At 43.0% G+C, this 12,803-nt stretch overlaps 2 protein-coding genes across 2 annotated transcripts; one reads left to right on the top strand and one right to left on the bottom strand.

Moving 5' to 3' along the window:
• The first annotated feature begins 859 nt into the window (after positions 1-859).
• rhot2 (ras homolog family member T2) lies at positions 860-11,004 on the top strand. Its single transcript, XM_076093547.1, has 19 exons — positions 860-1,029; positions 1,901-1,959; positions 2,477-2,558; positions 2,769-2,812; positions 3,094-3,147; positions 3,276-3,328; positions 3,582-3,690; positions 3,872-3,973; positions 4,100-4,198; positions 4,296-4,404; positions 4,509-4,629; positions 4,873-4,957; positions 5,155-5,300; positions 5,432-5,532; positions 6,689-6,819; positions 6,948-7,028; positions 7,116-7,238; positions 7,924-8,126; positions 8,264-11,004. The coding sequence occupies exons 1-19, from the start codon at positions 993-995 to the stop codon at positions 8,379-8,381; spliced, it is 1,857 nt and encodes a 618-aa protein (XP_075949662.1). The 5' UTR covers positions 860-992; the 3' UTR covers positions 8,382-11,004.
• Positions 10,763-12,171, bottom strand: h1-0 (H1.0 linker histone). The gene has a single exon (XM_076093549.1). The coding sequence runs from the start codon at positions 11,913-11,915 to the stop codon at positions 11,316-11,318; it is 600 nt and encodes a 199-aa protein (XP_075949664.1). The 5' UTR covers positions 11,916-12,171; the 3' UTR covers positions 10,763-11,315.
• Positions 12,172-12,803: the final 632 nt, after the last annotated feature.

The following is a 12,803-nucleotide window of genomic DNA, read 5'->3' as shown; positions in this document are numbered from 1 at the left end:
TTTGGAGATTTTTGTATCATATACACATAACTCCTGGTGATCTTCCTGTGCAATGGATTCCACAACAAAACCCCAATTTTGATTGCTTTTTTAAAGCAGAAGTGGAGGTTTGGAGGAGGAAAGGTGGAGATTCAGGTTTTGAGAATCACCCCAAAAATGTTGGATATGACTGCTATTAACATTTTGTATTACAATTCATTCTTGATTCAGATTTCACAGGCTGTGAAGATTATTAAAAATAGTTTTAACAAGGCTATATCCTTAAGAGTCAGGCAGCGGCATCACTTTGATAATTAAACCGTATATTACATGATCATGAGCATGATGGTGTTGTTATAAGGGATTGTTTTACTCTGAATAATCACCTCACTGTTAAAATGAAGGTTTATTAACGACTCATGAAAACATGACATCCATCCATCTCATCTCTGTCGTTTGAAAAGTGCTGAAATTTGAATATAGCTATAAATATAATTCCTTACCTTGGTTTGATATCGTTACAGTAAAGGATTAACAAATTATTTCGCTGTTAATGGGGGACAATTTTGGGTAGACAAAGGTAATTTACTGAAGAGGTCCTCCTGTACAAGTTTAAAGTTATCATCAAATGCACATTAATTACAGAAGCAGTCGCTGTCAATACATATCTTGCTCCATCCAGGAACTCTAATTAAATATAAATTAGGCTTACTATGTTATTGAGATAAAGCTTCATCTCTGATGAGACTTTATGCCACCATGAACATTTTTATTTTGTTGAACGTTTTATAGGCAAAACACACGAGAAGCTCACGTGGGCTGCAGGGCCTGTGTTCGGCCAGCAGAGGGCGTGTTTCACCGTCTCCTCTGTGAACCGGAATGATATGGTTTCACCTTGGGTGCTGTGGAGAGGCACACGTTTGATTTTAGCTAGACATTTGGCATTCAAATGAACGATACATGTCACTGTAGGACTGTAGCGCGTGTGACTGTTGGTCAACCAGAGGAGAAACATGAAGCAAGATGTCAGGATACTCCTGCTGGGGGAGCGTAAGTCATTCGCATTGACAGCTGAACCCAAGCTAACAAACTAGCGTTAGCAAACATTAGCTCTTGTAGCTAACTTAAGAACTTGTCGCTGGATTTATGTTGGCTACTCCTGGTGGCATGGTGGAGATAACAGGGACATTTATGTCTGCACTAATATATATGTTTTCTACTAAGTGGTCGCTTTCCAAACGATAATTTCCGCTATGCTAATTTAGCTCAGAGTAACTTTAGTTTGAAGTTGTGAACGGTTAGCTAACTTAGTCACTTAACGCTAACTTAGTTAGCTTAACTTAGCAGCCGAACAGAAGTTAGTAAACGTGATTTTTGTTTCCGTGAGATAACATAAAGCCGCATTACACAATAAATACACTTAATTGTCTTATTTTAAAAGTTCTCTGTGAGTCCGAGCATCGACATGTTAGCAAACTAACGCTAACTTTAAATATAACGTTAACGGAAGCTGCAGTCAGACAATTGCTTTATAAACTAACGCCAACATTACATCTCTTAACTAAACATATGACCATGCTTTAGTGAAAGTGACACATTTACCATTAGCTAGCTGTATATAGTGGGTAACGGTACAGTATGACCGTTATCGTATGTTCTGTATGTGTATCAATGACATACTCTGTGGCTGAAGACTCAACTGTATAGTTGCAATACGATAGTGTTTACTAACTACATGCCATATTAACGAGCAGCACTATTACACGCTATGTAATAACGAATAGTTATGGCTAACTTGCTAGTAGTTGATAGATGTCCTTTTACAGGAAGTGCGATCACTTCACCACACAAGTCAAATAAGGATCCTAGAGTCTTTCTCTGGCAGCTTCTCTCCTTCACTTCATGTTGTCTCCTCCAACAGCCAAGGTGGGGAAGACATCCCTCATCATGTCTTTGGTTGGAGAAGAATTCCCAGAGGAGGTAAAAGTCTCAGTGTAACTATTCACCTCTGCTGTCTTTCAAAAACTTTTCTTTTAAGTTTGTTTCATACGCTCAACACTTCCAATATATTGCTCAATATGATAAAAATCCAAAAATGGTCGCCCTGGAGTTTATACTTCACTAGAAAGGTTGAATCTAACGTGGGCTTTTGCAACATGTTGTGCCTTTTGCAGCATGTTTGTGCTTTGTTTGACATGTTCAAATCAACTTGTTCTGCTCTGTACTATGTGGCCACTGGTAGTGTTTCTGTGTGACTTTTAGCTTCTTTTAGTTTAAGTACACTTGCTGGCAAATGTATACTATTGTAGGTACACCAGAATGTGTGGAGAAATGTTCTATATCATACATTATGGTATAATGAGTAATACATTTTGCACTACTGTTGTCCCCCAAAAATGAAATTTGCCCAGCATTTCAGCTTATGGCTTATGGAAAGTATGTGTTTGTGTTATCCTGATTAAGTGATGATTGACAATTTGTCTGCGATCTCTGAAAGGTTCCCTCCAGAGCTGAAGAGATCACCATCCCTGCTGACGTGACTCCAGAGAAGGTGCCCACACATATAGTGGACTACTCAGGTAACATCACCCGAAGGCTAATGCGGAGGACCACCGCTATTCATTCCTCTGACTGGTCTCTATGCTTGTTGCACATTAAGACACGCACTGTAAAAGTGTGTGTGTGTGTGTGTGCGTGTGTGTGTGTGTGTGTGTGTGTGTGGGGTTTGTTGAAACAGAAAAGGTCTGAGTATCTTGACTTTGATATCCGTTTGTGTCCGTCTTTAACAGAAAAAGAGCAGAGTGATGAAGTCCTTAGAAATGAGATCATCAAGGTAAGTACACCTTACACCACCAATGAACATACTGAACACCATCCGATTTAACAAATGAGATCAAAACCAGATGCACTGACGGATTCCATTGGGCTGGAATAATGTTGAGCAATGCTGTGCCACCCCTGATTAAGAATAACAACCGTAAAGCCATATAAATGGATGTCTTTGTTTCGTTTTAGTAGCATTTTATTATAAATGTATTCAAGGTTTATTGAATCCTGTGAATCCTGTTTTTGGCATACGGTCCCTCACAGCTGTTCTTTCTCTAACCCACACAGGCTAATGTGGTGTGTGTAGTGTATGATGTCACCAATGAGGAAACAATAGACAAGGTAGTAACCTGCTAACTGGTATATTGTCTCGTCTACTGTACAAGCTTTCCACATACTGTACATTACAATTACTAAATGCATTTAAAATACAAATTGCACTTGTTTCTGCCTCTTTTTTTTTTTTTCAGATCAAAACTAAATGGATACCTTTAGTTAACGGTGACGCAGAGAAAGGGAACAAGTATGTTTGTATGCTGTCGATGGGTGTGTGTGTTACCTGAGCTCTTCTGTGCCAATGAACTTTGTACTCTTCCCTACTGTTTGCATGTAATGTTGGCAAACTTGGTAATCTGGGAATTTGTAGCTAAATTGTCCAGAATAAGACGCTGCACGCAGTCCACTCCGTTTGAATGAGTACTGATTTACAGGAAAGCCTGTGTTTAAAAAATAAACTGTTTTATTGAGAGTTAGCCTGTCTCCTTGTGTTTAATCAGAGTTCCCATCATCCTCGTGGGAAACAAGTCTGATCTTCGCTGTGGAAGCTCGATGGAAACCATTCTTCCCATCATGAACCAGTTCTCTGAGATTGAGACGTGTGTTGAGGTGAGACGCATCCAGTGTGCTTATCACGGCACTCTGTTTACACCCGCTAACTGTAGTGTTGACATGCACACGATTGCTGGGTTTCACACACAAATATTTCCACATGCACACTTTATCTAAACCTTTTAGATTGCTTGGATAATTGTATCCGTGTTCTTTCTGCCGTTCTTTCTCTTTCAAGTGTTCTGCAAAGAACTTGAAAAACATTTCCGAGCTGTTCTACTATGCACAGAAGGCCGTTCTTCACCCCACTGCTCCTCTTTATGACCCCGAGGACAAACAGGTCAGATGTGATGCTTGCTGTGGAGTCAGCGTGTGTCTCTCTCTCTCTCTCTCTCTCTCTGTCCACTTATTTACATCTGTGCATGAAAAAGATTGGTTGATTTAATAATAACATTTTTGTCCCCAGCTGAAACAACTGTGTGTCCGAGCCCTAAGCAGGATATTTTACATTTCCGACCGGGACAATGACCGCATCCTCAGTGACGCTGAACTCAACTGCTTTCAGGTAACAGTGACAAATCACTTGACATAATGTCTTCTCAGCACTTATTTGCACACAAGCCATTTGTTCGCTATATAAGAAAATCTATCTTTATGTGTAGAAATCTTGTTTCGGGAATCCTCTGGCACCTCAAGCCTTAGAAGATGTGAAGACAGTAGTTTGGAAGAACACCAATGACGGCGTGCAGGACAATGGCCTCACCCTAAATGGTAACAGCCGGACACGAATGACAACATGCAACTTTAAATGGTGTCGTTGCAAGGTCACACTCTACTAATGGCCACGTGTTGTGTGTGTGTGTCTTCTATTTCAGGCTTCTTGTTTCTGAATACGTTATTTATCCAGAGGGGCCGACATGAAACCACGTGGACCATCCTCAGGAAGTTTGGTTACGACGACAACCTTGAGCTGACTGATGATTACCTTTACCCCGAGTATGTCCACGACACCATCGTGCTGTATCCGTCATCTCGGATGCAAATGTCTATACTGCTGATAACTAGTGTTACAACAGGCTGTATTGTAATATTATTGGAGAATAAAGGTCCGTGTCCGTGGGTTCTACATTGCTATCTATCTCAGATTCTCTGTTTCCATTTGGCTTTATCTTTGTGTGTACGCACTAGCTAGGAATGCTCAGGTATCTAAATATCGAACTGTTGTTTTTCTGTTGTCAGACTACGAGTTCCAGTCGGCTGCACCACAGAGTTCAGTCATTTAGGTCACCAGTTCCTCCAGCGGCTGTTCGACAAGTACGATGAAGTGAGTAGCAAACCTAGTCGCCTTTGGTCACAACGTCCCACTGGACCGTAAACTGTAACAGTTAAATGTTGTGAGAAATGTCATTGAAACAATATTGTTATGTGTTGAATATATTAGGGGGAAGTATTTCAAATGCTGTCTTAGTTTTCTCCATGTCACATGCAATAAAGGAGAGTTTCCTTGTTTTTCCCTCTCAGGACAAAGACTCTGCCCTGTCACCGGCGGAGCTTAGGAACCTGTTTTGCGTGTGTCCTTACATGCCGTGGGGTGCAGAGGTCTACATGACGGTCCCCACCACAGACGAGGGCTACATCTCTCACCACGGCTACCTTTGTCAGTGGACGTAAGTCTCTCGCCTCTCGTTAATGATATAATGTGACTGCATGCACTAGCTTTACACATTTTTCGCACTTATAAGCAACGCATGTCCCGCACAGTTCAAAGTCACATGTATGTCAATCCCGTCACACGCAGGCTCTCTGCGTACTTTGACATCCACCGTTGCCTGGAGCACCTAGGATACCTCGGCTACCCGATCCTCACTGAGGAGGAGTCCCAGACCACCGCAATCACAGGTGTGTGTGTGTGTGTGTGTGTGTGTGTGTGTGTGTGTGTGTGTGTGTGTGTGTGTGTGTGTGTGTGTGTGTGTGTGTGTGTGTGTGTGTGTGTGTGTGTGTGTGTGTGTGTGTGTGTGTGTGTGTGTGTGTGTGTGTGTGTGTGTGTGTGTGTGAGAGAGTGTGAGATTCACTCAGTTTATTCTTGGCAAACCCAGAAAACACACCTGACATGCATGTTGTTATTGTGTTTCTTGTGAGCAGTAACTAAAAGATTACTCATTAGTGATAGTTGAGGTAATATGAGGAGCTTTTACTTGGCTATATATTACAGTAGTGTCTCTGTGCAGACATACTGTGCATGAACAAGTAGCAGTCTGAGGCCAGTTGTCTGGATTGGATAGTGTGATGTAATACGTCTCACTGGTGAGGCTTTTTGTGACCCTGCTTCAGATGTCATAGAGGCCAGTAAGCCACAGAGATTAACGCTGATCTTTTAACAAGGGGCCTAGTTACTGAATCAACCTTTCATTTAGTAGTGTTGATGTTTATTGTACATTTATTTTTAGCCACGCCAGCGCCTCGCTCTAAGAAAAGCGATGTTGGTTGGTTACTCTGAGTTGGGTTGTTATCAGACAAACGCATTGGTCCTGAGTGAGACATCGCAACGACTGGTTGATGGATTAAAGTATTTGTACAGAGATTCATCGCCCCTAGAGGACCAATCCTAAGGTTTTCATCTAGTGCCACAACAGCTGGGGCTGACAAAGTAGAGTTTAGAGTGATGAATAGTTGAGTCAAGTCGCACAGTTTAGAGTGACGACAGAAAAGCAAAGTCCCAGATATCCTAAAATGGTTAATGTACAGGCTATTAACGTTCCTGTGGCAGCACCTTCGAGCCAAACTTTACAGTTTTTGTCCCATTAGTGATTTATTTTGTAGTTTGTTTCTCCCGGGTCATCTTTTTATTTTATAGTCACACTTTAATTTTATCCTCTACATGTCTTGTGACGATTAGTCCTTTCCTCTGACTTTCCATCTGTAATGTCGTGTTGCCTAAAACTGCACTTACACAGGTGTAATGTGTACCTGCATTCATTTCTAAACCTAGTTGTTATGCCCTGTGTGTTTGAGCATTGTGTTCATACTGAGTGTTTCTGCTTGTTTACATGTGCAGTAACGCAGGAGAAAGAGGCGGACCTGGAGAGACGCCAGACACAGCGGTCAGTGTTTCTCTGCAAGGTGATCGGACCGCGGGGGACTGGCAAGACCGCCTTCCTCCAGGCCTTTGTGGGCCGCAACGTTGTGGTATGGCACCATCTGCTAGTCTGGAACTGTAAATACGAAGCTTTGCATTATTAAAACTTCTTCTCTTAACTTTTCATAATGCTAGGTAGTGGTGGTGGTTTCCTGTAATATTTGTTTGCCTTCTACAGAATAAAAGAAATTCCAGCAGTGCCTTTTCCCCCTACGCCATAAACACTGTCCAAGTTAGCAACCAGGAGAAGTACCTCATAGTAAGTAGCTCCCATCCTGAGCCTGATGTTGACCTTTAACCTCTGACCCTGATTAATACCATGAGCACACTTCTCCTCCCTGTGCAGCTCAATGAGGTGGATGTGGAGGTCGAGTTCCTGAAGGCGTCAGACGCCAACTGTGATGTTGCGTGTCTCATGTATGACACCAGTGACCCACATTCCTTTGACTATTGTGCCAGTATATACAAGGTGAGTAACGGCACAATTACAGACGCATGTAATTTATTTATTATCATTTTTAGTTTGTGCTGTTGACTGAATCCAGCACTTCAGAGACGGAGCTGCTTGTAGCTGATTATTATTTATGAATGAAGTACTTACTCAGGTCAAGGTGTGTACAGAAGACATGGTGTTGGTCTGTTACTCTGATTATTAGTGGAATTAAAGGCCCCATGTTAACTGTATTACCGGCTTACTCTCAGGCTACAGCAACCCGACTACATTTTCATTTAAAACGGCCTTTTTAAAACGAAAACCATTTCTGTCCACACGAGCGCTTCAGCACCGTTTATGATTATAATTTCCGTCCACACTACAACGCCTGAAAACGCATATCACATGACTACTTACGTACACTGTGCGTGTAAACAGGAAGCAGACTTTACACACTCTGCAGTTGGTTGTTTAGTTGCAGAAAATACTGCGGAGGAAGAACAGCAATGGCGAAAAGAGGGACCAGAGATTTATTTTTAGCTTGGACCGATGACGAGCTCGAATAAAAGTGATTTATTCTTTTCTTCACTTTGTTTACATGTATTGTGTATTACTATGAGGTTTACTTGAATTTCATTATGACCGACTTGCAAACGAGGTAAATTCTCTTTTCTCTCAACTGACGTTTTTTTTTTTACTCTTAATCCCATTTCTTCCTCAGCAACACTACATGGAGAGCAACATCCCGTGTGTGCTGGTCGCCTCCAAGGTGGACCTTCCTGAGGTCAAGCAGTTCCACGGGACGACTCCAGCAGAGTTCTGTTATAAACACCAACTGCCTCCACCTCTGCCCTTCTCCAGCCTGTTCCTCGACTCCACCAGCAAGAGCATCTACAAAAGGCTCGCGTGGGCAGCAGTATACCCGTACGTAGACGTTGAAAATATAAAGATCAGTTACAGTAGAATGTTTTAAACAAACAGGGATCGGTAGAGATGTAGGTAACTAGGCATTTAGTTGTGTTGCATTGTGTGACTGAACTTATTTTTTCCCTCCATTCCAGACACCTGAATGGTTCCAACATGAGCAACACATCATTCTGGCTGAGAGTGGCGTTGGGCTCGGCTGTGGTTGCCGTTCTCGGCTTTGCCGTCTTCAGAGCCGTCGCCAGACTTAAATGATCAACAATCGGCTTCAGCTTGACACTCCATCAATCCATCCACGAAGGCAAAAACATCAGAGACCAGATTCAAAGCCCGCCGCATCGTTTTACTCTTCATATCTCTGCTCCTCTTCACTTTGTCCTTCCCTCCGAGTCCGTTGATTGCGACACTTCAAAGGAAACTGGAAGCAAAGTGTTCAAATTCTTCCCCCGCGCTGCTGTGCTCAGCTTTTTCTGCCTTACATTGTCCAGGAGTCAGCCTGTCACCGCTCGGTGCATTGACACACGACGAACTGTTAAGATCCAAACGGGTGCTTTATCAAAGGGTAGGAAATGCACCAAGATATTCCCGTCTAACGTGTATTCAATTATGTGTCGGGTGTAAACGGTGAGATTGGGGAGTTTTTATAAACATACTGTGTTTCTTAAGCGTAAAATATAAAAATGCCAAATTGACTTGACTGAAGAACCAAAGGTCAGCATAAAGAGCAAACATCCTGACTGGCTGCTGCTGAATATCTCCTATGAACTGCACTCTTCCTTCTGACCATGCCACCTCAGACACTAGATATTCTCATCTGACTTGCCAAATAACTCCAGCGGCAATGAGTAGTCAAAAGCATGTTATTTGCCCCTTTAGGCACATTGTTATGCCTACAAATGAAACATGTTAATGTTTTTAGCAGTAAGGCCTGCCTCCGCTCCTCTGCTGTGGCAGGGAGCGATGTGCATGAAGAGGAATGGTGGTTTGTTGATGCATCTGCAAAAAGTCAGAACATATTTTATGCGGCAAAAGGAGGCCAAGCAAACCTTAAATATCTGGTCAAATGAATCTGCTTCTTTCTGTTCACATTGAAATGGAATTCATTGATTTTGATTGAGACTGAAATAAGTTAATGATCTGTGATTTTGTTTTTTCTATTAATATACTCTGTGCATACACTTTGACCTTCTTGCATAATCCGCCATTGCATTGTTTTTCCAACATGAGTCTGTCATGCTGTGTGTGTTTTGTTGCTTGATTTAGCCGGGGACCTGGTGTTTCTGCAGAATACACTTCTGTGACTTTTAAAACATGGCTGTCTTTCTTACAGACTGATTTAGATGCTTAATAAAAGACCAGACGAGACTGGATGGGGAGCTTTTGCCCAAAAGGCGTTATGGATGATGGGATGAAAAATGAATGTTGTGCTTTATTACAATATATCTGACAGTTGGTGCCCCCCCCCCCCCCCAGTATTCACCTTGTTGATTCTTTGCATCTATTTTTTATAGCTGATAAATTGACTGAATTTTGATTTTGTTTTTAATTCCTACACAAGTATTAGACTTCCCAGACCTGACCACACACATTTAGTTTTAATATCTACTTTATTAACATGTTCCATATTATCTTCATCTCAAAACGTGTGTACTGAAAGTCACGGGTTCCGAAGGTAGTAAGTATCCGGCTATGCTGTCAAAATTCATGTTGGATTACTCCATGCTGACGCAACACCAATATACCCACATCAACACCATGCCTCGGCGAGTCTGGATGCATTGCTTTGATCACTTGGTGCGTGTGTGTGTGTGCGTGCGTGTGTCAGTTTGACTCCTGTCTGCTTCTGACGTCAGTCCAGAGGAGTCGTCGATTCTCGGAGGACACCACTAGATGGCGGTGTTGCATGTCAGGTGAGAGGCCAAGTAGTGAGCGCTGGGTGTGTCTGCAAAGCCGCCGCACTGATACAGTAGAGACGTGCAAGAATAGACGGTGAAAATGATAGTAACTGCTGCATTTTAACCTTTATTTTCCGTATTTGGTGCAGTTTTTTGACTGCACACAATGTTCAGACCAGTTTAACAGAGGATTCCCCCCGCAATGTAATCTCTTGACCTTGTTTACCACCGTCCTGGCACTTTCAGTGACTTTATTTTTTCTTTTTGTGCACGTTTATTTCACCATGGAATATCTATGGTACACAGGCTTTTACTTCATAGCACTGCGTGTTCTGCAAAGTACTTGTCTGCCCCCATGACTAGTTGGTAAAGCATGAAAAGATCATTCAGAGTGCACGATTCTGGTCATTTGCATGATATTAACACGCGTAGTCTAAGTGTCAGTGTTTTCTGTTTTGCATGTCCACCCACGTGTATCAGCCTCTGCCACAGAACACCATCCCTCGCATTGGAGCTTCCATGGGTGGGTTTTGTCTGCACCAGCTTGGTGTACAATAGCTGTAATTTCATGCAGTGCCCTTAATTGGTTAACATGTCTGATATCTATAGGCGACAATGTCTCCAGGCTATTAAGCAGATTACATAAAACCTATTATTCTTCAAAACACAGAAATCCCTCTGACTGCTTCACCAAGCAAATTACGCACGCGTAAAATGCGCGCAATAAGTTGAGCCAACACATTTTGTAGAAGATGACAAAGGTTTATTGAATTGCAGTAAAACCAGTCTTTAAAAGCGACTGAGCACAGTTGGGATGTTTGTATAGAATGAGTCGTCTGAACATGAGGAAACATACAGAACGGAGGCTTGAGTGACATCTATAGAGCCGTTAGGAGAATCTTGCTGACGTCCACTGCCTATGGGCTGTACATTGTAAAGGCTCAACAATGCGCACCATTGTCACATTCATATTTTCAGTATGCCCCCCCCCCCCCCCGCGTGCACTAACGATGACTATTCGTAAGTTCAACTGTATGTACATTTTTCCTTTTCAGAAAGACGCTAGTCTAGCCAGTATGAATCCAAGGATCGGATAGAAATGAACAGCATTATTAACGCCAAATAAAAAAAAAAATGCTCACAATTATGTCTACAGCATCTATAAGCTATAGTGCAATGGAGAGGAAGCTACTGGTAAAAACAGCATACGTTTGCATGAGAGCTTACAAAAATAATACATATACGAAAACATTTCCTTAAGTATGTACAGTGACTTTGTCTCTCTGATATTGTCCTACTTCTTCTTGCCTGTTTTGGCTCCCTTTTTGGGTGACTTTGCCTTGGGCTTGGTTGCCCTCCTTGCTTTTGCCTTGGGCTTGACTGCCTTGCTTGCTTTCTTGACTGGTGCCTTTTTGGCTTTCACCGGTGTCGCCTTTTTCGCGACCTTTTTCACTTTCTTTACAGGTGCCTTCTTGGTTTTTTCCGGCGTCTTGGCCACTTTCTTGGGCTTGGCCGCCTTTTTGGGTTTGGAGGGCTTCACTGCCTTCTTTGGTTTGGCAGGTGCCGGCGCCGGCGCCGGCGCCTTGGCTGACTTTTTGGAGTCCTCTGGTTTGGCCCACCTGAAGGATCCGGACGCGCCGATGCCTCTGGTGTGGCGCAGGCTCCCGGCCGCCACCATCCTCCTCAGGGCCAATTTAATCTGCACATCGGCGTTCTCGCCCACCTTGTAGGTCTTCCTCACGTACTTCTGGATGGACTGCCGGGACGCTCCGTTCCGGCTGGCGTCGTGCGCGATGGCTGCTTTTATCATCTCCGAGTATTTGGGATGAGAAGCAGGCTTCTTGGGCTTGCCTGCCTTTTTGGCTTTGGCTGGAGTGGCCGACGTCTCTGCCATGGTGACTTTTCTTTGGAGTTAGTTAACAAAAAAACAAAAAAAAGTCCAATGGGGTGTAATTTCAGCCGACTACACCGGAGCGTCAGAAACAGAAATATATACGCACGGCCAGAAATAAAGCTTTTCTTCCAGAAAGTCCGAGTCGGAAGACAATGCCACACTAACTGCTGTCAGAGTAAGAATGAAATAATTGTCCTCACGGAGTGACGCGTCAGTGCACCGGATCACTTAAGTGTCTTATTCCACAGGCGCCTCCGTGAGCCTATGAAGCCTATCTGCGGACGTGATTGAGAACACCAACTGCCAGCAGCTGATCTAGCGGACTCCATGGAACTGGCGCCGTCCTGTTTGTGTTTCTTCATCCTCCAACTCCTGACAAATATCAAAGCTACGGCTGAGTACTGATCCACAAAACATCATCGGCTGATAGCAGAGACATTGGGCTTCACGTGGACACACTTTTTGTAATTTATCCGCGGCGGCGAACAACTTTTATTCCAGGAAAACCCGCTGGAAGTAATGCGGGCTGTGAACAATTTTGCACAATTCGCGTTAAATTGACCCAAATAGACGCAACCTCGGGCAAAATCAACCAATGCATATCGAAATTGTATCTATGCTTAAGCGGATGCACGCGGTTCGGTCGAGTTCTCTTTTCGTTTTTGCTTTTAATACATCGATACATTTTCCCAACTAACACAGTCCGGCCATTGACTTTGAATGACGTGGTCGAGATTATTTGCTGTTAAACCTGCTATAAATTATATGTCACGATATCTAAGTTGCAGGTGACGCTTGGGACGATGATGCGGGTTTATGTGGGGTGGAATACGATGGATAGGTTTGCTGCTTTTGCTGATTTTTCGACAGAACTGCTTATAGCTGTCA

Source organism: Anarhichas minor, unplaced genomic scaffold (assembly GCF_050575085.1).
Source record: "Anarhichas minor isolate MPS153535 unplaced genomic scaffold, ASM5057508v1 ptg000017l, whole genome shotgun sequence".
Taxonomy (NCBI): Eukaryota; Metazoa; Chordata; class Actinopteri; order Perciformes; family Anarhichadidae; genus Anarhichas; species Anarhichas minor.
The sequence above is the reverse complement of the archived record's forward strand: the minus strand, read 5'-3'. Positions and strand labels throughout refer to the sequence as shown.

What these genes read in the sequence shown, in the direction of transcription:
- h1-0 (XM_076093549.1), bottom strand. Translation starts at nt 11,915, where the DNA reads ATGGCAGAGACGTCGGCCACTCCAGCCAAAGCCAAAAAGGCAGGCAAG.
- rhot2 (XM_076093547.1), top strand. Translation starts at nt 993, where the DNA reads ATGAAGCAAGATGTCAGGATACTCCTGCTGGGGGAGC. An exon ending in CTGAACTCAACTGCTTTCAG is followed by an intron (nt 4,199 to 4,295) that starts GTAACAGTGACA and finishes CTTTATGTGTAG; the next exon opens with AAATCTTGTTTCGGGAATCC. An exon ending in ATTGTGCCAGTATATACAAG is followed by an intron (nt 7,239 to 7,923) that starts GTGAGTAACGGC and finishes TTTCTTCCTCAG; the next exon opens with CAACACTACATGGAGAGCAA.